The 26,557-nt window shown below is 41.7% G+C and overlaps 1 protein-coding gene across 8 annotated transcripts in view; it reads right to left on the reverse strand.

Moving 5' to 3' along the window:
* SRPK2 (SRSF protein kinase 2) overlaps positions 1–26,557 on the reverse strand; it is a 330,809-nt gene that overhangs the window by 216,093 nt on the left and 88,159 nt on the right. For 2 of the 8 annotated variants that reach the window (XM_050925669.1, XM_050925625.1), the window contains exon 2: positions 24,746–24,809. The exons of 4 other annotated variants lie outside the window; for them this stretch is intronic. In XM_050925669.1, coding sequence (XP_050781626.1) covers positions 24,746–24,783 — 38 coding nt within the window. In that variant the 5' untranslated portion in view covers positions 24,784–24,809. Of the gene's footprint in view, positions 1–24,745; positions 24,973–26,557 lie in introns of those variants that run through there. 2 more of the 8 variants (XM_050925660.1, XM_050925616.1) reach the window with 1 other exon arrangement.

Below are 26,557 nucleotides of genomic sequence, written 5' to 3' on the forward strand. Positions count from 1 at the left end.
AAGCTTATGTCCAAATAAATTTGTTAGTCTCTAGGTGCCACAAGGACTTCTCGTTGTTTTAGTTTTGACAGTTGCTTTTATCTAATTATGAAAATGACTCTTTGTTACACTTTGCCTGTTACCTCACAACAGCAGTTTCTATAGAAATATACACTACAGAATTATTTAAACCCAACAATTACCAGTGAACAAAGATGGAGAATGCCTAGAAAAGGCATAAATTCTGTTTAGCTTGGCTGGCATATGCTAGGTAATAGAATCATGGGGCTAGGAGAGACTACATCACCACAATCTAATAGTTTTATAATTTTGCAAAAAAGTCTTCCTGTAACAATTAAAGACATGGATTTACAACAGAAAGGAAAGGAAAAAATATTTTTTTAATAATCAGTGAGTAAAGCTGCTGAACCTACGACAGATGAAGAACAGAAACCACTCGGGAGATCTCTACTTTTCTTAATTGTTCTTTATGGTACATTCATGGTGAATGTCATTGAAATATCAAGGTAGATGATAATAATCTAGTGACTCTTTTCTTAAATCGATTTGGTAAAGACCTCCTAGTGTTCTGATAGCAATGCTCAAGTTAGTTGAAAAACTAAAACACTAGGTCCTTTCAATTACCTAAGAAATTAGAATATAAACCATCCTTTAATAAGCTTACATAGTTACTGTGTTTTTAAATTTGAGAAGAAAGGTAGTGGTATAGGCAGAGCATAGGCCTGAGAATGAGAAGACCCATGGTCTACTCCCAGCTCTTCCATACATGTAGTAGATGATCTTAGATATAAATTACATCTCTGTATCCGTTTTCCCATACATAAAATGACGACACTACTACTTACCTACATCACAAGGGTGGTATAGAGATAAACATGTTAATGTTTATGGGACACTGAAATGTCTGCATAGAAAGGTGCACTAGAATGTATGCATATATATGCACACATATATATATATAACAAGATAGTGAAATGTACTGCGATATAAAGGTTTTATAGGCAAATATTTGAGATGGCCATTTTAATCATGAGCAGCAAAGCCAATTCCAAAAGCTGTGTTTCCTACTACAGTTTAGGACATATGACCAGAATTCTCAGTAACAGCAAATTGGCTTGGCTCTGCCCAACTGGGAAAACCTCCACATGAGACTGCTTCCAAAGCTGAAATATACAATACTTTAAAAACTTAATACATTACATAACTTGGTTCCCAAAACACAATCCCCAAGATATATTTCGACAGCGCATAAGAAACTCAAAAAAGCCTGATTAAGAAATGAATTGATTCTCACCAAGGGAGCAACAGAATGGCAAACTCGGCCATTCAGAGCATAGAAAGCATTAAGTAGAAAGAGAAACCCCAAAGGTTGCAAGTCTATTTGGAAAATTAGATTTATTTATTTTGACTGCATCCACTGAGGCCTGAACATCTAACACGGTGTCTGGAGACTGTGGGTAGGGATGACCACGTGGCCACATTACAAAATTTTTCAAAGAAAGCAAAGGATTTTTGTACTCAGAGAATGAAGATTACTCTAGTTTAATGAGCTGTGATTGACTTAGCGTAAAGCCCTTGGCTTTGCAAGCCTCTTTAATATACAATTCAGACACGTAGAGATCAAGGATTTTGATGCTTTGTTTGCCCTTACTGCTGGACGGTACAAAACAAAGAGAACATTCTAATGTTTCTTTCATGATTAAGTATTTTTAATCACCCTGCACACACTGAATAAATACCATTCTTCTTCCCTGAGATATAATGGCTTGCGACAGGAGGAGGGAAGGACTGTTACTTGCATATGTAAGAACATAGTTTTTATGTTGGGGATAAAGGCTTTCCACCATCACAAAATGGAAAGTGTAAAACTGGGATTCCATGTCAGAGTGCCTAGTTTTGGAGATTTATTGGTTTTAACTGCTCCTAAAAATGAAATTCCTACTGATGAAAGGAAAATACTGATGAAAGGGTTCCCAAACTGAGATTTTAACACATCTAAAACATGGTTGAGCTTCCACTGTCCTGTTTCATGAGCTTCTTTGAGATTTAGCAGAAAAAATACTTTTAATTTGAGGGCTAAAAGAAATGTGTGATTGTTTACTTTTATAATAATAGAGATGGCCAAGACACTCTTACATTAGATGCTTATTTTGAGCATGACACAAAAATCCTTAAAGAAATCTAATATATATGGAATTTTAGCTGATCTGGGGGCATCAAGCACCTAATTTACTCAATCTTTACTACATTAGAATCATAGAAATGTAGTACTGGAAGTAACCTCAGTGGGTCATCTAGTCCAGTCCCCTGCACTGAGGCAGGACTAAGTAAGTATTATTGGCGTCAACCTTCTGAGCCACTAATTTTTTCCATTAGTATATGAATATATTGTTTCTGAATCAAAATAACGTCTCTCTGCCAACTGTCTCCTTCTACCATCCTGGCTGCTAGTCAGAGATTCCCTGGATCTGAATTAGTCAGTGGTCCTTATGTTAGAAGATATTAATGGAGAAGCAAATGAAGATGTGGTTGTGTGGCTAGAATTACCAAGTCTGAAAATTTAAAGTTTATGGAGCTAGGAGAGAGCCCCCATGATCACAGAAACCTTTTGACACAGGGTCTGCCTCGCCTATCTCCAGCCCTGGCTCCCCCACAACATCTGCTTCCTCCACTCCTGCTCTCATGCTGTGAAGCAACTCTTGCTGAAGCCCTGCAACTAGGCTGACTTCTTTCACTACTAATTCATTCTCATCTTCAGTTCTGCCATTCTCTTTGATAAACAACTCTACTTCTCCAACTTAATCGAAGCCCATGCCCACAATCCCAGCTGCCTTTTCACCATTGTTTACTCACTCCTCAAACCCTCTGCGCTCCTTCTGCCTCCCCCTCTCTCTCTGCACAGAAACACACCAATTTCTTCCAAGAGAAGATAGTCTGTCACAAATTTGGTCAGGCTCCCACTGAGGATAGCTATTCATAGTGCTGGGAGGGGATCCAGACACTGAATCCCCATGTGCTTTAAGGTTCCCTGGGGCTCAGACTGCAGCACTGTTTCCTCCCTTGGCATCTCTGGCACAATTCCTGGGCATTGACTCTCAGCCCTGGTCTACACTAAGGGCTCTTAAAATCGACTACTGTACTCCTCCCCAGCAAGGGGAGAAGAGCAAAATTCGATCTTGCTGGGTCGAATTTGGGATAGTGCAGACACAATTTGACAACATTGGCTCCAATGTGCCCACTCTGGATAGCACTTTGAACTCCGATGCACTAGCTAGGTACATAGGAAAAGCCCCGGGAAATTCGGAATTTCATTTCCAGTTTGGTCAGTGTGGTGAGCTCAGCAGCGCAGGTGACCATGCAGTCCCCCCAGTATCACAAATGAGCTCCAGCATGGACTGAAAGGGAGACACTGGATCTGACTGCTGTATAGGGAGAAGAATCTGTGCAGGCTGAACTCCAGTCAAAAAGAAGAAATGCTAATATATATATATATATATATATATATATATATATATATATATATATATATATATATATATATATATATATATATATATGTATATATATATATATATATATATATATATGCCAAAATCGCACAGAGTATGATGGAAAGAGGTTACAACAGGGGGACACAGCAGTGCTGCGTGAAAGTTAAGGAGCTCAGGCAAGCCTATCAAAAGACAAAGGAGGCAAATGGTCACTTCGGGTCAGAGCCCCATACATGCCACTTCTATGATCAGCTACACTGCACTCTAGGGGGGGACCCTACCACTACTTCACCACTGTCCGTGGACACCTGCAAGGGGGGAGTCTCACGCAACATGGAGGAGGATTTTGTGGATGAGGAGGAGAATGCGCAGCAGGCAAGCGGTGAATCTGTTCTCCCCAGCAGTCAGGACCTTTTCATCAGCCTGGAGACAATACCCTCTCAAGGCGGAATCCCTGAACCTGAGGCCGAAGAAGGCGCCTCTGGTGAGTGCACATTTGTAATTACAGTACAGGGTTTAAAAGTAATAGTGTCTAATGTTTGATTTGCCCTGAAGAATTGGGAGCATTCACAACCAGTACAGCTACTGGAAAAGTCTGTTAACGTGTCTGAGGATGGAGCAGGAATCCTCCGGAGACATCTCCATGAAGCTCTCCTTGAGGTACTCTGAAAGCCTTTGCAGAAGGTTTCTGGGGAGGGCTGCCTTATTTCGTCCTCCACGGTAGGACACTTTACCATGCCAAGCCAATAGCAAGTAGTCTGGAATCACTGCAGCACAAAGCATGGCAGCTAATGGTCCTGGGTTTTGGTTGCATTCAAGCAACATTTGGTCTGGATCTTTCGGTGTTAGCCTGAGGAGGGTGATATCATTCATGGTCACCTGGTTGAAACAGGGGAATTTTTGTAAGAGAACAGTAAAAGGACCCTCTTCATGCTAGGCTGTTTGCGCTTCAGCAGGTGGGTATTATAGTTGTAAGAATGCTTGATAGAGATCTGCCAGTGGCTAGGATGGTGTTTTCAGGAAGATCACCTTCCTATTAGGTCGGAATATGAACAAGAGGCTGCTAGGCAGCTCTCCAAGACCACATTCTACAAGCCATTACCCTCTGATCCCACTGAGGGTTACCAAAAGAAACTATACCATCTGCTCAAGAAACTTCCTGAAAAAGCACAAGAGCAAACCTGCACAGACATACCCCTAGAACCCCGAGCAGGGGTATTCTATCTGCTACCCAATATCCATAAATCTGGAAATCCTGATCACCCCATCATCTCAAGCATTGGCACCCTGACAGCAGGATCGTCTGGCTATGTAGACTCCCTCCTCAGGCCCTATGCTACCAGCACTCCTAGCTATCTTCGAGACACCACTGACTTCCTGAGGAAACTACATTCCATTGTTGATCTTCTGGAAAACACCATCCTGGCCACTATGGATGTAGAAGCCCTCTACACCAACATTCCATACAAAGATGGACTACAAGCCATCAGGAACAGTATCCTCGATAATGTCACAGCAAACCTGGTGGCAGGACTTTGTCCTCACCCATAACTATTTCACATTTGGGGACAACGTATACCTTCAAATCAGCCACACTGCTATGGGTACCCACATGGCCCCACAGTATGCCAACATTTTATGGCTGACTTAGAACAATGCTTCTTCAGCTCTCGTCCCTTAACACCCCTGCTCTACCTGCGCTACACTAATATCTTCCTCATCTGGAAGGGCCATGAAAAAGTAGCCCTTGAGGAATTCCACCATGATTTCAACAATTTCCAAACCACCATCAACCTCAGCCTGGACCAGTCCACACAAGAGATCCACTTCCTGGATGCTACAGTGCTAATAAGCGATGGTCACATAAACACTACCCTATACCAGAAACCTACTGACCGCTATATTTACCTACGTGCCCAGCTTTCATCCAGACCACACCACACGATCCATTGTCTACAGCCAAGCTCTATGACACAATCACATTTGTGCCAACCCCTCAGACAGAGACAAACACCTACAAGATCTCTATCAAGCGTTCTTACAACTACAATACCCACCTGCTGAAGTGAAGAAACAGACTGACAGAGCCAGAAGAGTACAAAGAAGTCACCTACTACAGGACAGACCCAACAAAGAAAGTAACAGAACACCACTAGCCTTCACCTATAGCCCCCAACTAAAACCTCTCCAATGCATCATCAAGGATCTACAACCTATCCTGAAGGACGATCTATCACTCTCACAGATCTTGGGAGACAGGCCAGGCCTTGCTTATAGATAGCCCCCTCAACCTGAAGCAAATACTCACCAACAACCACACACCACACAACAAATACAGGAACTTATCCTTGCAACAAAGCCCATTGCCAACTCTGTCCATGTATCTATTCAGGGGACACCATCACAGGACCTAATCACATCAGCCACAGTATCAGAGGCTTGTTCACCTGCACATGTACCAATGTGATATATGCCATCATGTGCTAGCAATGTCCCTCTGCCATGTACATTGGCCAAACCGGACAGTGTCTACGTAAAAGAACTAAATGAACAAAAATCAGACGTCAAGAATTATAACATTCAAAAACTAGTCGGAGAACACTTCAATCTCCCTGGTCACTCGATTACAGACCTAAAAGTGGCAATATTACAAGAAAAAAACTTCAGAAACAGAGAGACTGCTGAATTGGAATTAATTTGCAAAATGGACACCACTAAGTTAGGCTGGAATAAAGACTGGGACTGGATGGGTCATTACACAAAGTAAAACTATTTCCCCGTGTTTATTCCCCCCCCCACACACACTGTTCCTCACACCTTCTTGTCAACTGCTGCAAATGGACCATTTTGATTACTACTACAAAAAATTTCTCTCTCCTGCTGGTAATAGCTCACCTTAACTGATCACTCTCGTTAGAGTGTATATGGCAACACCCATTGTTTCATGTTCTCTGTGTACATATATATCTTCCTACTGTATTTTCCACTGCATGCATCCGATGAAGTGGGCTGTAGCCCACAAAAGCTTAGGCTCAAATAAATTTGTTAGTCTCTAAGGTGACACAAGTACTCCTGTTCTTTTTGCAGATACAGACTAACATGGCTGCTATTCTGAAACTTGTACTCCCCTGTTTGCCTCCATCTGTTGTATCTAGTCTACACAGGTCTGTCGCATCTTAGGCAGGGGTTCCGTTCCGCGGTTATCATAGAGTGAAAAGCGAAAACCGTGTATAGTCAAAAACCCCAAGCCCTTTAAATCCCGCTCGCAGCTCCAGCGGTGGGGCGGGGGGGGGGGCATTTAAAGGGCCGGTGAACAGCCCTAGAAAAGAGCATTATTGGTAGAAATGAATACAGCAGTCTTGGCTAGGGTTGACAATCTGCATCCAGGGCAACTGCTCGTTGTCTCTGGTGTCTAGTGTAAAATTCAACAACTTTAAGTTTATCTTATATGCTTTTTGCATTCATTCATCAACTCAGTACACTTTGCATGCAAAGCTTGATCTGGGCTTTCTTTGTCTTGTGATTACTTAAGAAAGTACCAGAGATACCATATTCTCCATGGCTACCCAGAGATTCTTACTCTTTAAAATCTCAGCAGCACTTAGTAGACTGCCACCATGCTGAGCTAAAAATTCCACCACCCCAGTATTTACCACACCAACCACTTCTCTTTATGTTACTGTGTTTCCCTTTAATTTGAAAGCCCTACAGAGGCCACAGAGACCTTTCTGGCAGCTATCTTGTATGTTTCCAAGAATTCAGAGCAACTGAAATTAGTATCTGTGGGGTCCCCTCATGGTCACCATTCTGTCGGAATTATTATTAATGAATATTAAAAACATAGGGCATCACCAGACATTAACTTAATCAGAAATTCCTTTCTTTAATCTGAAAGCCAAATGATATCTATACAATTGCTCTACACATGTCTAAAGTCTAAATAATAAGCATTACTACATCCAATAAAATAATAAAATATTTATAAGTATCTGATCAGTTTCATACTTACAAATGGACCGCACCAGACCAGAGAAGAGTCATTTCATAATGGCCCCAGCATGACTGGACCCAATCTGATAAAAACCCTCAGATTCATGGCTCTCTTTATACATTTTAAATACATAATTGTTACCTTCAACTAAAACCCAGTTGCTCCCTTCAGCTAAATCTCAATCTGAGACAGTTTACCCTTGTTACTTTCCTTCTTTCGAGGTCTTCTCTTATAATCTCCCCTCCCCCCTTTTCTTAACCCACTGTTTTTATTTCCATTGCCATTGGTTTGACATGACCTCATTTTCAAGATAACACTGGTATGGGGGAAGGTATGCGCTTGTTTCTTACAAGACAGTTTTTCTTTGCCTTATTACAGCAGTCCCCTATTGTTGAGAGAAAACTTTCCTTTATTTTATTAATTACTTTTTAACACATTCATCCTTGCCACTAAATGCTGGTCTCACAACTTACTATTCTCACGGCCTTCCTTTACTTGCTGATTAGGGCTTTTCTCTACTTACCTGCCACAAACTATAAAGCAAATACAGTAAAAGCTGTGTTATCCAGCACTTTACCAACCGGAAAGCTCTATAAACCAGCATTTCTGATCTTCACTGAAACTTCAGTTTATAGTCTGGATGGCGCAGGGCCGGCAGGCTCTCTACCTGGCTCCGCATGGCTCCCTGGCAGCGGCGACACGTCCCTGCTGCTCCTAGGCAGAGGAACGGCCATAGGGGCTCTGTGTGCTGTCCCCGCCCCACCCCGAGCACTGGCTCCACAGCTCCCATTGGCTGGGAACTGTGGCCAATGGGCGCTGTAGGGGTGGCGCCTGTGGGAAGAAGCAGCATGCAGAGCCGCCTAGCCGCACCTCTGCCTAGGAGCAGCAGGGACATGTCGCCACTTGTGGGAAGCTACCCAAGGTGAGCACCACCCAGATCCAGCATCCCAAAATTCCTCCCACCCCCAAACTCCCTCCCAGAGTCCAGGCCCCCATGCCTCCCATGTCCCAACCCCCTCCCATACCGAAACTTCCTCCCTCTTAGTTAACTGGAATTTTTGACTTACCAGCACCCCCCATTCCCTCAACATGCCAGATGACAAAGCTGTTACAATATATTATTTTCATAACCAAACTTAAACTAACTTCAATTCTGTAATTTCATAACTATCCTATAGTTCCCCTATGAAATTAAGAGATCCATGCCTGGAACTCCAAACATAAATGGAGCTGAGTTTTCCCTTGACAATCAAACTTCAGATGGATGTTGGGCTCTTTCAGTCCAGCTTAGCAAAGACATTGCTTTCTTTCAAAGAAGGGATATTTGAATCTTTAGCGCCTCTGACATGTAAAAATCTTGCAAAGCCAGCTATAACGGTGCCATCTGAACACCTGTTCTCGCTTTCAGGTGACACTGCAAATGAGAAGCAGGCAGCATGCAACACTGCATGAAGGGCTGCAAAACTACATTAACTCCTGCAACTTTAAACAAACTTGTTTTGAGAGATTGGCTGAACAAAAAGTAGGACTGAGTGGACTAGTGAGCTCTAAAGTTTTACGTTGTTTTATTTCTGAATACAGTTATTCCTGGTTTTTTCCCCACGTTTATCTATGGGGCTTGAAGGACTAAACTGATCACCTTTAACTCCAGCCAATTTATGCTCCAGGATGCCTGCCACACATATCATACATATCATTGTCTCTATACTGTATGTTGAGTTGAACAGGTTTTGCATCAGAAGTGTATGACATCTGTTACTTTGACATCTGATTCCAGGATGGGGTATTCTAGCTTGAATCAAATCTTGGAAGAAACTACTCTAGAAATAAGATCAACTCTTGATAAACAGAAATTTTGTGACAAGTGCAGGAGCAGGTGTTCGGAGAACTAGATAGCAGCAATGGCTATGGGTGCTGTGTATTGGGCCTTGCCCAAGACAGTAAATATAAATGTGAGATGAACATCCACAACAGGTTTGAGTGTGTCTGGAGTGTGGAGGAAGGTCGAGTATGCATAGGGTGGATTAGTGAAAGAATCTTGAGTCTTCCTTTCCAAAGACAAATCTCTCTATAAATTGAGTTGGGGTAATGATTAAATCAAACTGTACAACACTTCAAAATAAACTGGCTCTTTTGGGAATTTATAAGGAGACCATAAACTTGGAGTAAGAGATTCATGGATTTTATATCCTGAGGTAATTGTAGATCTTCAGAAGTTCAAATCAGGACACTGTCAAGAAAGGAACTGATGTGAAGCCTCCTCTGACAGCTGCTGCTGTCATTAACACATTGGCAAAGATCATTGGGAATGTGACAAGGCAGAAAAACAGAAAAATGTCTAAATTAATAATGGTCTTGGAAAAAGGAAAAGATTTCTTTTGGTCAGAAACTTCCATGATCTGATACACATATATCTTCCAATCACTATTTTTGTTGCCATTTGCCTGGAGGCAAAGCAGAGGGAGCTAAGTAGGAGAATTTTGTCCAGGGCTGTCTTTAACACCTTTCTTCTATCAGAGGGAGGGCTTTAAACAGTACTAACACAACATAAGCAATGCATCTGTAGTTGTGTTGGTCCCAGGTTATTAGAGAGAAATGGTGGGCGAGGTAATGTCTTATATTGAACCAATTTCCATTGGTGAGAGTCACAAGCTTTCTAGCCACACGGAGCTCTTCTTCAGGTCTGGGAAAGGAGTTCCCAGCATTACAGCAAAATGCAAGGTGGAACAGATTCTTTGGGATAAGTACTTAGCATATACTGTAAGGGATCATGCAAGGTAGAGTAGCCCATTAAATTCATTACTCTGCTAGACACTAAAAATCACAGACTGAATAAAGACACTAGATTTATATCTTATTACAATAATCTGTAACCCACTAACCCCCTCTTTTCACTCTATGACTACAGAAGTATTAACGGGCCACACAACCTTGAATGGTCCCTTACAATATGTGCTAAGAACTTATGCCAAACTATCTTTTCCACCTTGCATTTTGCTGTGATGCTGCGAGTTCCTTTCCCAAGGCTGAAGAAAAGCTCTGTGAGTATGTCTACATAGCAAAGAAAAACCCGCAGCTGGCCCATGCCAGCCAATTTGGGATCATGAGGGTCAGGGTGCGGGGCTGTTGCATTGCTGTGTAGACTTCCAGGCTCGGGCTGGAGCTCAGGCTCTAGCACCCTACGGAATAGTAGGGTCTAGAGCTCGGGCTCCAGCTAAGCCCAGAAGTCTACATAGCAATGAAATAGCCCCACAGCTATAGGTGCCGACTACGTGCAAGCTCTGGAGCTGGAGCACCCATCGGGAAAAACTGGTGGGTGCCCCGCCCCCCCACCGCAACTCACCTTCGCTCCGCCTCCACCTGCTCCCCTGAGCACACCGCGTCCTCACTTCTCCCTCTAGCTCCCAACACTTGCTGCTGCAAAACAGCTGTTTTGTGGCGGAAAGCGCTGGGAGGGTGGGGGAGGAGAGGGAATGTGGGAAGAGGCAGGACTGGGGCAGGGGTTTGGGGAAGGAGTCCAATAGAGGCAAGGAGGGGGCGGAGTTAGGGCAGGGACTTTGGGGAAGGGGTTGGAATGGGGGCAGGGCAGGGGTGGAGTCGGGGTGGGGCCGGGGGCAAGCACACACCGGTGCCAGGAAAAATTGGAGCCTATGCCCACAGCCTGAGCTTCGCAAGCCTGAGTCAGCTAACACGGGCCTGTCATGGATTTCTCTTTGCTGTGTAGTCATTACGCAAATCACAATTGCTTTAATGGTTACAATAAAAGATCAACCAAGAGTTCTTAACTCACTCGAGATAAAGCTTGTAACTCTCACCAACAGAAGTTGGTTCAATAAAAGATATTACCTCACCCACCTTGTCTCTCTAATAATGCCAGCAAAGCAAGAGAAGGCCATGCTTGAGAGCAGTAGATGCTGCTTCGTCCTTCTCTCTATCAGCCTTTGAGGAAGGAATTTTCCTTCCAAACACAAGAACATAATTAACCAGATTCACTGTATTTTTCAAGACCAGTACCTCAAAATTTGAAGCGTCAATCTGCTTTCTGTTTGGATACATTATAAAATTTCTGTCCTCTGACGTGTTTGTGTTTGCAGGAACACTCTGACCAGACCAGAATTACATTCTCAAAGACAGAATGTAAAAGAGTGCTAAGCCTTTTTCGGTGATGATACAGAACACCATAAGGTTGTCTTATCCTCGTCTCCTGCTTTGAGTCTATATCTTCAGCATATCTGGCCAGATGACAAGGGCTTTTACAACCATGTGCAGTATAGTGCCATACATATTTGGAGGAGTTTTTTCTGGATCTTTTCTATGTTCTCCTCGACTTTGGAATTCTAATGATAAAGAGAAAGACAAAGATTTGCTTCTTGCGCATAGAGGATTTCTTTCTATGGGACTTTCATTTCTTTTACCTCTGGAAGAAACCAGAGTAAACCAAGAATAATGATAGATTCCTTTTCTTTGACATGGTTTTCTAGATCACTAAGGCTCTGTAATAATCCTTACGTGAAAAGCAGTTAGATAAAATTTGAGGCTAACCATATGGGGACAACGTTTGGACTCTCTTTTTCATATTAGAATGTGAAATATTTTAATGTACTAAAATCCCAGAGGGCAGGGGTTGGAGGTGTGTGAGGGGAGGAGGGAATGTTTACCTTAGAGGCACGAGGGGATGGATGAATTCCTGAGTGATTAAAGTCCTTGGGCTTGGCTACACCCAAAACTCCAAAGCGCTGCCGCGGGAGCGCTCCCGCAGCAGCGCTTTGAAGTGCGAGTGTGGTCGCGGCGCCAGCGCTAGGAGAGAGCTCTCCCAGCGCTGCACATACTCCACATCCTCATGGGGATTAGCTTACAGCACTGGGAGCCGTGCTCCCAGTGCTGGGGCACTGTTTACACTGGCGCTTTGCAGCGCTGTAACTTGCTGCGCTCAGGGGTGTGTTTTTTTCACACCCGAGCGAGAAAATTGCAGCACTGTAAAGAGCCAGTGTAGCCAAGGCCCTTGTTGCTTGTGACTTAAGGAATTGAATAAGTAAGTAGCAATCAAGAGATAGATCTGCTGTGGTTAATCACAAGGAAGATGGTAGAGCACCTACTCTGAATAAAGGGCTCTGAGTGAAAAAATTGTGGTTTTGTAGAAGAGCCACATTTGAGAATAAAGACACTTACAGGGATTTTTCTGAATTTTATCTCTGAGAGAAACTGGGTGCTGGGCTAGAATAAATGAAGGCTGTTTTACCTCTGGCTGATATGCAGTGTTGGCAGCAACTGGGGGCTCCCTGTGCTGAATGTCTATCATGGATGAGGCAGGGCCAAGAAGAATGTGAAGGGTTGTCATTGGATGGTGACTACTGAAACAGGCTAATAAAAAAATTAGTTATAGAAAAGGTTTCAGAGAAATGTTTCAATATTTTGTTGGGTTTTATTTTTTAATGCTCAGCAGATTAAGGTGGCAAGAAGTCTGAATATCATCCATGAAGCTGTCAGGAGGCAGAATAAATTTAGGAAGAGAAGACCTGCAAAAAACGTTGTTTTTTCTTACCTCTCAAAATTACACTATTTGAAGCCCTAGGTTAGGCAATATTCAGTCCTGAACTAGTTACAGGTTTCACAATCTGGATATCTTACCAGCTTTCAGAACTATCAATCCTAGAAAGTGGCTATCCCCAACTTTCCAATGGCTTACTTTTACCCTTGGAAGACTGCAAGATAAAGGATTTTAAGATAGATATTTATATGCATAGAAATGTTACTTTAAGTCCTTTTTAGAAGCCCTTTAAACATACTGCCCAAAATATTCACCCTCAGTGAGAGTTCTAAGTAGGATTTGCAGCCCATTGTGCCGGACTCTGTACAAACACAGAAAAGAGACAATCACTATCCAAAGAGTTTACTCTCTATGACAAGGGTTGGCAAACTTTTTGGCCTAAGGGCCACATCAAGGAATAGAAATTGTATGGCGGGCCATGAATGCTCACAAAATAGAGGTTGGGGTGCGGGGGTGGGTAGAGGTGCGGGCTCTGAGGTGGGGCAGGGAATGAGGAGTTTGGCATGTAGGAGAGTGCTCTGGGCTGGGACTGAGGGTTTCGGAAGATGGGAGGGGGATCAGGGCTGGGGCAGGGGTGCAGGAAGGGGTACAGGTTCCAGCTGGGGGTGCAGGCTCTTGGGTGGGGCTGCGGATAAGAAGTTTGGGGTGCACGAGGGTGCTCCAGGCTGGGACTGAGGGGTTTGGAGAGTGGGAGGGGGATCAGGGCTGGAGGAGGGGTTTGGGGCGTGGGGAGAGGCTCAGGGGGTACATGCTCCAAGTGGCGCTTACCTCAAGTGGCTCCTGGAAACAATGGCATGTCCCTTCTCTGGCTCCTAAGGGAATGCGCAGCCAGGGAGCTCTGCATGCTGCCCCATCCGTAGGCACCACTCCTGCAGCTCCCATTGGAGTGCATAGGAGCCGGAGCAGAGTCATGCTGTAGCTTCCAGGAGCCGCGTAGTACAGCCCCCACCCTGCGCCCTGATTGAAGTGAGGCCGAGCGGCGTGGTTTGGCCCCACCCCTGCGCCCTGGCCAAAGTGGGGCCAAGCTGCGCAGTCCAGCCTCCGACTCAGAGTCCCAGCCGGAGCGGGGCCGAGCCATTGCTGTGGCCCCGCCCCAGTGCCCCAGCCAGAGCAGGGCCCAGCTTAAAACAGCTTGCAGGCCCACCTCTGCTCTAAAGACACAACTAGATGAAGGGGTGGGAATGCAGATGAATATGGTGAAGAATTGGAACAACTTTGTTCTTGTATTGTAGATGTGGTTTCGGTTTGGTTTAGGCCAGGTTGTTTTTTGTTGGGAGTAAGAGGAAAGAATTAGGAAAGGAGAAGAGAAATAGTTGAAGCTCATGACCTGTCTAGCCAGAATCACCACTCTGGGTATCGTAGGCATCAGGACTGAGATGAATCTCATGGACTTGAAAGAAGAGGAGCTAGTGGCTGTTTTGATCTTATCAGGGAGCTTTCCCAGGCATAAGGGGTTGTATAGGAGAAAGTACAGAAGTATTTAAGGGAGAAGCTAAGGGTACGTAGAGACTACCCGCCAGATCAGCGGGTAGCAATCAATCTATCAGGGATCGATATATCGCATCCCCGAACGTGCTCCTGTCAGCTTCAAAACTCCACCAGGGCAAGCAGCGGAAGCGGAGTCAATGGGGGAGCCACAGCCATCGATCTCACACCGTGAGGACAGGAGGTAAGTCGAAATAAGATATGTCGACTTTAGCTATGCTATTCCCGTAGCTGAAGTTGCGTATCTTACATCAATGACACCCCCCCCCGGCCCCCAGTGTAGACCAGGCCTGACTCATGGTTAGTAAAACTCCCAGAGACCTCAAGATAAACTTTAAGGTCACACTATTTTTACCTACAAAAAAACTATTTTAAGTCAAATTTAGAGGTTTTTATAGCTTCTTCTGAACCTACAGTAAGATTCATGGCAAATAAGACACCTGGGCTTCACAGGTGGAGAGACACCACAGTATATTTTCTCTAAGACAGTACAGTACTTTCATAATATATAATATAAAGAGAATACATGATGGTATGCATCAGTGTAAGGGTTTTATCAGCACTTATTTAGAAGACTTGCTTAGCTTACTTGTGGCTTCACTACTCATTAGTAATGTATTGCAAACTTACACCTGTAAAAGCTTTACACTACATTACTTCATTGAGGTCTGTATAATAATATAGATATGTGTACCCAAACATACTTGTGTATTTGTTTTTAAATAGTTAGACAGTGCTCAGATACACAAGAGCTCAGCATTAGTTATCCTGTAATATTAGCAACTGCATACAGCTTGCACACGGAAATGCAATGATTTCACAGGTCACACAACAATGCACACCGATGTGCAGGAGAGTACTTCCCTAAACTTTGTTTGGAAGTTTATATTTAGAGATTTAAGTGAAGTCATGATTAAGTCACTTATTAGGCTAAGAGTTTCAATTCATTAAAACAGGCTATAAATACAGTATATTTATGTGCTGGAGTCCTCAATTACCAACCACGTTTTTTTCCCCTTAGTGTAACAAAAATGAATCAGATACAAATCTAACTTGAATTGGGAAAAGAAAGATGCACCATTCAAATCATTCCATCCAACCTATTTATACAAATGTCTTTCAATCATTAATTGCCTCCACACAATCACAATTCTGTTCAGCATTAACTCCTAGTGAAGAACAATACTTATGAAGGACAGTCTTGTACAAGCCCCCAATGTCTCCCCCAAGATAATTTGTCATCTTGGCTCCAATTATACATACAAATAAGCATCCTATCTGTGCTTTGTATTTCTATGAAAGTAGAAACTGTGCTCCCCTGTAATGAAACTACTTCATGAACAAGGTTACGTTGAAGGCCCTTTCGAGAAGAAAACAATTCCAAATCAAAAGGAAAAAATAATGCCAAAGTGGTTCACAAACAAGCATCTCAATATCAAAGATGTTAATGAAAACAATCCTTACATAGTTACAGCAAAAATATTAAAATTATAAGTTTTGATGTTAAAGTCATAGCTGAAAGATTCCAGTAAGAACCAGGAATTAAGTGAAATTCTATCAATGAGGACAAAAATACACATAGGAAAACAAGACCTTAGTGGAAAAAATAAAATCTCTAAATGTTTACCTTTTGAAACATGATACACAGTGCATTTCGGTCTATGTCCTGAAGAGACTGGCAGCTTTAAGAAGTTACAACTAATGGATGTTGTGACACTATGCCCCATATTCTTCATAGAGATATGCTTATGATATGACTATGGCATAACTAAGATATGTTTTATGCAAGATGGGTCATGTGAAGTATCAATGGACAGGTTATGATTTATTGAATGAGATTATCTAATTGGTATGCACGTATCATTTCTGTATCTGAAGTTAGGAATATAGACTATGTAACAATTAAAACTGTGTTTTCACCTGGGGAATGCCCACCAGACAGTATGCAATCAGCCTGGAATGGGCCATTAGGGAGAAAAATAGAATTCTGAAAATACTAATCTCCCTCCTTCCTGAGAAGTTTCCTGGGATGATGCTTTGACTCTGCAAAGTCATGTGATCACGTCACATCATACTGGACACCATCTTGGACAGCTGGTATTTTTCCACTAGGAGGGGATGGGGGTCAAACTTGGAAACAAAGGATTCCCGCCATATGCAAATCCTATTGAAGGCTGGAGAGTAAGTTAATGTAGGTTCTTCTCCACCAACTCCCTGCCCAGGAAGGAAGGCTGTTGAAAAAAACATCAAGAGACAAAGGAAATAAACTGGGTGGGGAGAAAGGCAGGGACTGAATCCATGAGAGAAAGCTCTAGCCTGTGAAAGGAATACTTGGAGATTTAATCTGCAAGCAGGGCAGTTTACCTTCAAGAAACTCAGCAAGTTGCACAAAACAACAATTAGGGTGAGACTGGGCTACCATTAGCCAGTTAATTTAGTGTATTAAATTTAGGTTGCATGTTTTGTTTTATCTGCTCAGTAGTCTGCTTTGATCTGTTTGCTATCCCTTATAATGTATCTTTTGCTGTTAATAAACTTGTTTTTTATTTATTCTAAAACCCAGTTTGTGCAATTCATAACGGGGGGTGGAGGGAAACTGTGCATATGTTCCTCCATATTGAAGGAGGGGGTGGATTTCATGAGCTTACGCTGTACAGATCTCTATACAGTGCAAGACAACATAATTTTGGGTTTATACTCCACAGAGTGTGTGCACCTGAGTGCTGGGCAATTCCCTAGCTGAAAGCCTTCCCATGAAGCACCGATTTCAGTATTGTGTCATTCTGCAGCTGGATGTGTCCTTACCTCTGTGTGTGCACGCAGCAAGACAAGGTGAGGGAGCCCAGGCTGGTGGAATGGGTGGATTCAGTGGAACCCCAGTACATCAGGTGGCACCCCAGGGGGGGGAGGAGACCCATCACAGATGTGATGTCTAAGAAAGTTTTTAGTTCATGGATGGAACACATTATCTATAAATTACTATTTTTTACCAAGCAATCATGCAATTTCCACTGCTTTTTCACATCAGCACAATTGCTAATTACAACAGAACTGCTCATGCCTGTACTCCTTTCATATTTCGCTTAAAATAAACATTAAAAATCTGGCACATTAATAGTATCACAGGCTGATTGTTTTAATGTGAAAAATACACTAAATGTCAAGCAACCCAACATAAAGTGCTATTAAAAGCAACGTCAGTTCACTATTTTTAAAAAGGAAAAGTGAAATATAATGTATAATCACAGTGGACACAAAATGCCAACAACATATATTGGGCACAAAGCGGAATGAGTTCATTTGTAATGCAGATGTTTACAGCCGCTCCGGCCTACAGACTACTAGGGCCATTGTCCGCAGATGGCATCTTACACTTTTCAGACACGTCACGAGAATGCCCAACATGTTCCGACGAATGCCATTCTCCCGGTGGCTTGTAACATCTGGGATAAAATTCCACCAACCGAGGGAGGGAGGTAGCCCAGAGGCAGATGCCCTATTAAAATGGGTTCATCAAGTCTGTTCCAATGTTGGACTCTCAGGCCATCAAGCCCGTGTGGCTGCACAGGAATGGACCAAAGGGTGAACAATCGCTAAAGCCAACCGTTTGGCTAAGCGTTGAAGAGGACATCTCCCAAGCTATTTTTTAATAAAAACTGAAAGTTAAAAGCAGCACAGCAAAGAGCAAAGTGCTCTTAAAACAAATTGGAATTGTTCTGAATTAGAAACTAAACCAGTTAGAAACTTACTTTTGTTTATTACTCTAGATAAAAAAATGGAACAACCACCATGGAAGAAGTATAAAGACAAAAGGATAAAAAGGGGCAAGAGGAAAAGTGAACACTGTCTATTTAATATGTATATATCACACTAAATAAAATTAGAGAAAGTCAAAATAAAGCTAACACATACTTCCAGGAAAATGATATATCATTCTGGCTTCAATCTTATTATAATGTCAGAAAACTCCAGTATAGTTATAACCATGAAATGCACCATTATCCAGCACTTATTCCAAAACATATTTATATCACATTAACACTGATGCTATGTCATATTAAAGATAGTAAGCTGAATATTGCTTGAAATTTACTTATCCACTTGTGAGAATGTCATAGCCCTACTATGTGTTATCAGCAAATGACACTACTCTACATCAATACTGTATAAGAGGGGAAACTTGTACATACATACAACACATAACTCACTTTATGGACCCTTAAAACCTTGGTTGCTATTCGTGAAAGAACACTACAATCTTTCCCCCCTTTCACAACACAATCATGCAACAACTAGCATAAGTTATTTTTTTAAGTAAGGAGAATAGAGACAGTACTAGGCCTCCACCTTCTTTTTCATTATTTTAGATTTCCTCCTCTTCACTTCTCTTTCTTCCTAACAGAATTCTTGGAGATGGACCAATCTAGGGAGAATGTAAATGCATCAAGAGCATACATTTCATTTGCTCTGAATAGATCAATTACAAAAAGAGAGAGTAGTGAAAAAGGCTCAAGGCTACAAAAAGAATGGAAATAAAATACAAGTAAGAATCAGTTGCTGTCCCTACACAATCCCCATCAATAATACTGCACATTTGGGGTTTTAAAAAAAGACATTGTCAAGATATTTTATGATCTGAAAATATTTTCCTCTCGCTATTTATAAAACACCTTGGAACCTGAACACTATTCTTCCATTATACGTATACACTGGTTTGCTATTGTAAGACTGCTCGTGATTACAGGCCTAATATTGATCTTTTGAAAAAAAAGAAAATAAGAGTATTGAAGTGTGAGTTCATTTTCAATTAAAATACACATATAGGGTCTGGAAAAGATATAAGGAAAAAAGTAGGTTAAATATTTTAGAACTATTAACCTTGTCAGTGACCTTTAGCTACACAACACCCTTTGTCAAACTACATCAGGGGCAGGCAACCTATGGCATGGGTGCCGAAGGCGGCATGCAAGCTGATTTTCAGTGGCACTCTCACTGCCCAGGTCCTGGCCACCGGTCCGGGGGGCTCTGCAATTTAATTTAATTTTAAATGAAGCTTCTTAAACATTTTAAAAGCCTTATTTACTTTACATATAACAATAGTTTAGTTTTATATTTTAGACTTATAGAAAGAGACCTTCTAAAAATGTTAAAATGTATTACTGGCACGTGAAACCTTAAATTAGAGTGAATAAATGAAGACTTGGCACACCACTTCTGAAAGGTTGCTGACTTCTTAACTATATCAATGAGAAGACAGATCACAAATTCCAGGTTCAGAAATCACAGCAGTAAATATAGTTTACCGAGCACTTTGTTCTAATTTACGAGAAAGATTAATATACCGTGTGTTAAATTTATTAGGGAATGTTCAGTGATTGTAAAGTGACACAGGTGGATGAAGTGACTCTTCTATCTTTAAAATGCAAAGTCCGCAGGCATCCTCTCAAAGGAATTCTACAGAATAGGTCCATGTACAGATACACAGGCACACACACAAACATGCGCACATCCACACTTCTAAAAGTACAGCTGTAGCGTGAAGTGCTGAATGTACCTAATAAATACAAAAGGGGGACAGGAATTTGCGATGTAAATATGATGTTTTTCTTGAAAAGCTGGTTCTTGAAAAGCAGACTCCCCCCGCCCCCCCCCCCCAATGACTGCTGGTCCCAGCTCTCTAATGGCTGCAGTTAGAACTCTGCTGGCAACTTCATGTATCCACTACTGAATAGCCAAAGAACTTGCAGGCTAAGGGTATGGCTACATTTGAAACTTCAAAGTGCTGCCACGGCAGCGCTTTGAAGTGTGAGTGTGGTCCCAGCGCTGCACGTACTCCACATCCTCTACAGGTGTAGCTTGCAGAGCTAGGAGCCGCGCTCCCAGCGCTGCGGCACTGTTTACACTAAGGCTTTACAGCGCTGTATCTTGCAGGGCTCAGGGGGGTGTTTTTTCACACCCCTGAGCGCGAAAGTTGTAGCGCTGTAAAGCGCCAGTGTAGCCATGGCCTTAGGCTACCTGCAGAGAGGGAATACAGCAAGAGGTACAGTAAGTGAGCGTATTCCCAATACTATATAATTTTGTAATATATTTTCTCATTAATGTTATCTTCTCTTAAAGGAGGACTGTCCTTCAAAATCATGCAAAATAAAAAACATACATGTTAACACAGGGGATATGCTGAAACTTCCCTTTATTTAGGGCAGTTATCGCCCTATCCTACATTTCTAAATTTATATCTAAGTGAATCTACTAAATGAAATGTGTTTAATAAGATCATACAGAAAAAAAAATATTTTAATGCTGATGTATTAGCCCCCTAATCCCAACTACATAATTCCAATCATAGGGAAAAAGTGTCTCGTATTTGTATTACTTTCCTTTTTGAGGTTGTTGCCTTCTAATTAACTTGAGGCCTCCCTGTCCTAAAGCCTCCATCATCACACAGTTCCTTGTTAGTTTCGCTTCACATCAGGGCCTCTTAAAAAGAAGGAAACCTAAGAGATAGTAACTAACCCAGGATCATAAAGCAGGATTTTAAGAATTTGAGCCTTCTTAAAACACAGCAATTTTTTTTTCATTTTTATTCCCACCTTCTTCCTGCTAAGGATTACTCCTGCCTGACAGGACAGTATATTGATCCTGAAAAAAGAACATTCCTTTTCCTCAGGTAGAATCTGCAAACACCAAAGCATCTTTTTCAAAGAGAAGAGAGGCAGAGGGTCAATCTTTCCCTCATCCCTTCCACTCACACTGGGTAGTTTGTGTCAATGCACAAATTCTAACCTCTCCTCTCCTTCCCCTCCCTTCCTCCCCCTCGCCCTGCCCCTCAGGGTGCAAGCATCCTCTATTAACCCTTCCTGGCCTGGAAAACATGGGACCAAACCAGAGATTCTAATTTAGATCTTCCACCAGACAGCTCAACGTACCAGAGGAGTCCCATATTCATAAGTGAAAATGGAAACAAAATACAACATAAGACTGAATGTGTGCCTAAACAGTAACTTTACATATAAACATAATAGGTTAAGGATAGAGTTTCACAAACACTTTACCAGTGGTTCTCAAAACTTTTTTATTGGTGATCCCTTTCACATAGCAAGCCTTTGAGTGTGACCCCACCCTTATAAATTAAAAACACTGTTTTTTATATATTTAACACCATTATAAATGCTGAAGGTAAAGAGGGGTTGTGGTGGTGGTTGACAGCTCACGACCCCCCATGTAATAACCTCACACCCTCCGAGGGGTCCTGACCCCCCGTTTGAGAAGCCCTGCTTTAAATGCTCTTACTTTTATTGTTTAATGTCACCCATTTGTTAGTATAGATTTCTTTTACAAAACAGCTTTTTTATATTGTAATTTTTAAAGGTCATAGAACATAGGTGGGCAAACTTTTTGGCCTGAGGGCCACATCGAGTTTCCAAAATTGTATGGAGGATCAGTTAGGGGAGGCTGTGCCTTCCGAAACAGCAAAGCCCAGCCCCCACCCCCTATCTAACCTCCCCCGCTTCTCACCCCGATGGCCCCCGGGACTCCTGCTCCAGCCAACCCCCCATCCCCTAACGGTCCCCCTGGGACTCCTGCCCCATCCACACACACCCCGCTCCCTATCCCCTGACTGCCCCCCACCATCCCATCCAACCCCCCCTCCTTCTTGACTGCCCCCCCAGGACCCTTGCCCCCATTCAACCCCGTTTCCTTCCCTCTGACTGCCCTGATCCCTATCCACACCCCCGCCCCCTGACCACCACCCCGAACTCCTCTGCCCTTTATCCAACCCCCCACTTCTCCCTGCCCCCTTATCGCACTGCCTGGAGCACCAGTGGCTGGCGGCGCTACAGCTGCGCCGCCCAGAGCACCAGGACAGGCAGCCACGCCACCCGGCTAGAGCCAACCACGCCACTGTGTAGCACAGAGCACCAGGTCAGCCCACAGCTCTGCAGCTGCACTGCCACCCAGAGCATTGCTCAGGGGCCAGGCAGGAGGGTCCCATGGGCCAGACAAAGCCCACGAGCCGTAGTTTGCCCACCTCTGTCATAGAAGGAAAGTTAATAGGATAGATAATATCAGATAGATAGATAATATTGTTTCCTACTGTGTAGTGAATAAAGTCAGTATATTTTTAGATTCAGGGAAAAGAAGATGGATATTTTATAGTAATAATGAAAAACTGTATCTGACAGACTGTGTGAAAGTCTTTATTTGCTGATTTCTGACCCTATAAACTGCGTAACTAATGAATGTCAACTCAAATCACTAAAATAGTAGTATCTCACAATGCTCAAAAATCTCTGAATATTGTAGAATGTTTACTGTGCATGCACAATATCCAATTTTTAATCTTTATCTTGACCTTTCCAGATTTACCTTTTCCCTTCAAAATACTTAAAACCATGAAGCAACTTATGAACTATGCATTTGCCAAATTTAACTTTTTTTTAAATCAAGGACATTTTTAATGGATCATGAGCATAAAATGCATCTTTAAAATCCTTTCTTCCTTTTCTAATTATATATAACAATACTTTAGAGACATAGGTTCATGTTGGTCAGCCATCAGTTTCTCCCTAGAGTTCATACTGTATTTTGACACACATTTTGAGCAACAATATATTTTGATCAGCCACCAGTTTCGTCAAAGCATTTGAGCTGCTAAAAGTATATTCTAACTGGATTCACCACTTCATCGCCGTACCCTTCACAGAAGCTCTAAAAATCACAGTTAACACCTGTTTCCTGTACTACTTTCACCCCATCATCCTCTCTCCTATCACCACCACCACTTATTTGGCCTAACATTTACAGTTTATATGATATTGAGGTGCAGGGGGATGAATAAATAAAACATCTTATAGATCTTAGGCCTTTTCTTCATGACTTTCAATTTATACTCGCAAGAATAACCCAAAGCTTTTCTTACAATTTCTCCATTTTGGAAAGGTGACTTAAACAACCCACTCCCCCCACCATTTTCTGTATCTCTCATTGCTCTGATATTTTGTCATGCTAGAGCTAGTGAAAAGCAATATCATGGTTTAGTTCATGTCTTCCCTCACTAGTCTCACAAATCCAATTAAACTGCTCATATTGCTTTTAAAGCCATGTTTGCCCCACATCACTTTCTCCTTTTTAATTATTTGTCTTTTATCCTATATTCCCTTACCTTAGATTTCCAGTGCACTGCCATTATGCTTTATTATGTTTACCCATTCATTCAAATACATTTTAGATAACATCATTTCAGCTAAAAATGCCTGCTCAGGTGTACTAGATTACTAATTACAAATCTGGCAACTCATTTCCAAAATATATAATACTCAGCAGCACATAGATTAAATGATTTAATTCAAATAATATTTTATTTGAATTGATCTTATGTTGCCCTCAGCTGAAATAATTTTATTAACACAAGTTTCTGTTAAAATTAAATCTCAAGCAAAACAGGAGTGAACAGATTTGGTTATTAAAAGCACCAAAATAGTCACTAAGAGGACATTGCATGTCAAAAATCTGAATGTCAAAATTAAAAAAAAATATTTAAAAATATATATGTAATACAACACAGCTACTTATAATTATAATAATCTGATTGACAGATAAAATAATTGCTTTAAAAACACTTGAGTCATTTTGTCCTTACCTGCAGGCATGAACCATTATTACTGCATGCAGTGACTGTTCCATTTCCTAGCACAGACTTGAAGAAGCATCACATCTATCTTACAGAATGTGACTAATTTGTGTGTTTGCAATTCCTAAACTATTTGCAAAGGCCACTCCCTTTCAACATAACAGAATATTTAATGGTTAACCAAATTATAATTTTCTACTAACCTAAATTTAACAGCAACTTTGGTAACTGTAAAATGATTTCCTCTAATACAAAACAAAAAAAATCTAATTTTTGAAACTGAATTTAGAAATCAAGATGCTTTTTGGGTGAAAACAAAAATTAGAACACAGACTGCAACAAGAGTATATATAAACCAGTAGTCTGCTGTATTATGATTTGCATGCTGATGATGATTAGACTTCATTAAAAACAAAAATCAATAACCCTTTGCAAAAAGACACAAAGCTTAACCAAAAACACAGATTCAGTCAATACATTACAATAACCAGCATGCAATACATCAAGAATATTAGCAAACTGACAACAAAAAAAATGCCCTGTGCTGCTTCTTTGCAATGCTACACCATTAATTGTTCATGCAAGAGATGTAGCTGTACCTTTCTGAAGAGGACGACTTCTCAGAGTTAACTGACATCAGCAGCTCAATCTTCTGCTTGATTTCTGGAAAAATCAAAAAATATTCACAACCAAGATTGCCTGCCCTTGCTTTCCAAAGTCTTATTATCAAAGGATTTTTTCCTAATCCCTTTTGTTAGAATGAGGCCACAAGATTCACAGTACTTTTGTAAGGACTGATTCAATAGTGATCAGAACGAAAAAGCTCCAGAGGCATCAGGCCTTGCTAAACTATGCACATGACTGTTTATGAAAGCAGGAAGTACCATTTCTTTTAAGCAGAGGGGTGGTTACTCTTTTGAGGTTGAGCTAACATATTTACTAGATGATTCTTATCATAACAAATTACAAACAGATGCACAAATTCCAGCTTCTACAAAAAAATCAAACAAATAGTTTGGGGAGTAAATTATTTTGCAGCTTTGCTACCTAAACATATTTACTACCCTTCTGAATCTTCATTCCAAAAGCCCTGAAAAATATGGCTCTTTGAATTATTTTTGTCACAAAGAATGAAGTATTTAATCACTACTTTAATATATGGATCAGAAATCATAAACAGCATATACTAATATCTGAATTTCTTAAATTAAGATTACAGGGTGCTCTTTCAAATACACTTTGAAGGCCAAATTTAAATTTACCTTCAATTTTTTATTCCTAATACCTTAATTGCCCCTCCTAATGCTCACAACCAATGAACTGCAACACCCATTAGCCAAGCAGGGCTGATACATAATACTGGTTCTAAAAGAAATGTCCTAACAATGCCATTCAGAACAGAAATATTGAGAGCCAGATCAATTTTACTAACAGACTACAGGGGGTATTCCCATACCATCTGTGATTTCTATTTCATGAGATCTCAAAACCAGCAAAGAGTCCTGTGGCACCTTATAGACTAACAGACGTATAGAAGCATGAGCTTTTGTGGGGGAATACCCACTTCTTTTAAATGTTTTAGATGAAAACCAAATGGTACTATCATAAAATAAAGTTGACTGATTATAATCTTAAAATCCTATTATAGCAGAGCTGGAAGCACTACCTATATTTAATGTTGATTGACACTTCCCATTCTAAGACCCTGTTTTCAATTGCTTATAACTTTTCTAAACTTTAACTATTCAGGCTGAAATTTTCCATGACAGGGATCTGCCTCAGGGTACTGCATTTATGTTTCAGCTGAAAAAAAGTTCAGCCATTTCTGAGCACGAGATTAAGAAAAAGCACGTTTTTCCCATGTTAATTACCATGCTTTGGACCAAGGGCTTGAAATTTAGCAAGAAGTAGGGTGGGGGTCACCTTGCTGTCTGGGATGTGACTTTTGCTTTCCCCAAACTGCACAAATTTGACTAAGTTATAAGCCTCCAAAAAGTCTCAGTTTACACATGCTCAGTAGATTAGAATTTGGTAGATAAATTTTCCAAAGTCCCTGTCTGCACTAAGCATACTCCATCATGGGACAGAAGTGATGAAGGGGGCGGGGGGGGTGAAGCAGGCAGTGTGGGAAGGGAAGCAGCAGCTGGGATACACAGGAGCAGAGAAGGACAAGAGCTGGGACCTGTGCAGGAGATAGAGAGGAGCAGAGATGGAAGAAGGCAGAAATCAAGGTGTGAGAGTATGGATAAAAGCAGAGGGAGGAGGGACAGGATCCAATGGGTACAGGGACAGGAGTGTTGGGATGGGGCATATTGGAGCAGAGACAGGCTGAGGAGGGGGAGAGGGAAAGCAGGGGCAGAAGGATCTAGAACCATTAGAGAACCCTTCCGGACAGAACCTGGATTGAACCC

This window comes from Gopherus flavomarginatus, chromosome 1 (genome assembly GCF_025201925.1).
Source record: "Gopherus flavomarginatus isolate rGopFla2 chromosome 1, rGopFla2.mat.asm, whole genome shotgun sequence".
Classification (NCBI taxonomy): Eukaryota; Metazoa; Chordata; order Testudines; family Testudinidae; genus Gopherus; species Gopherus flavomarginatus.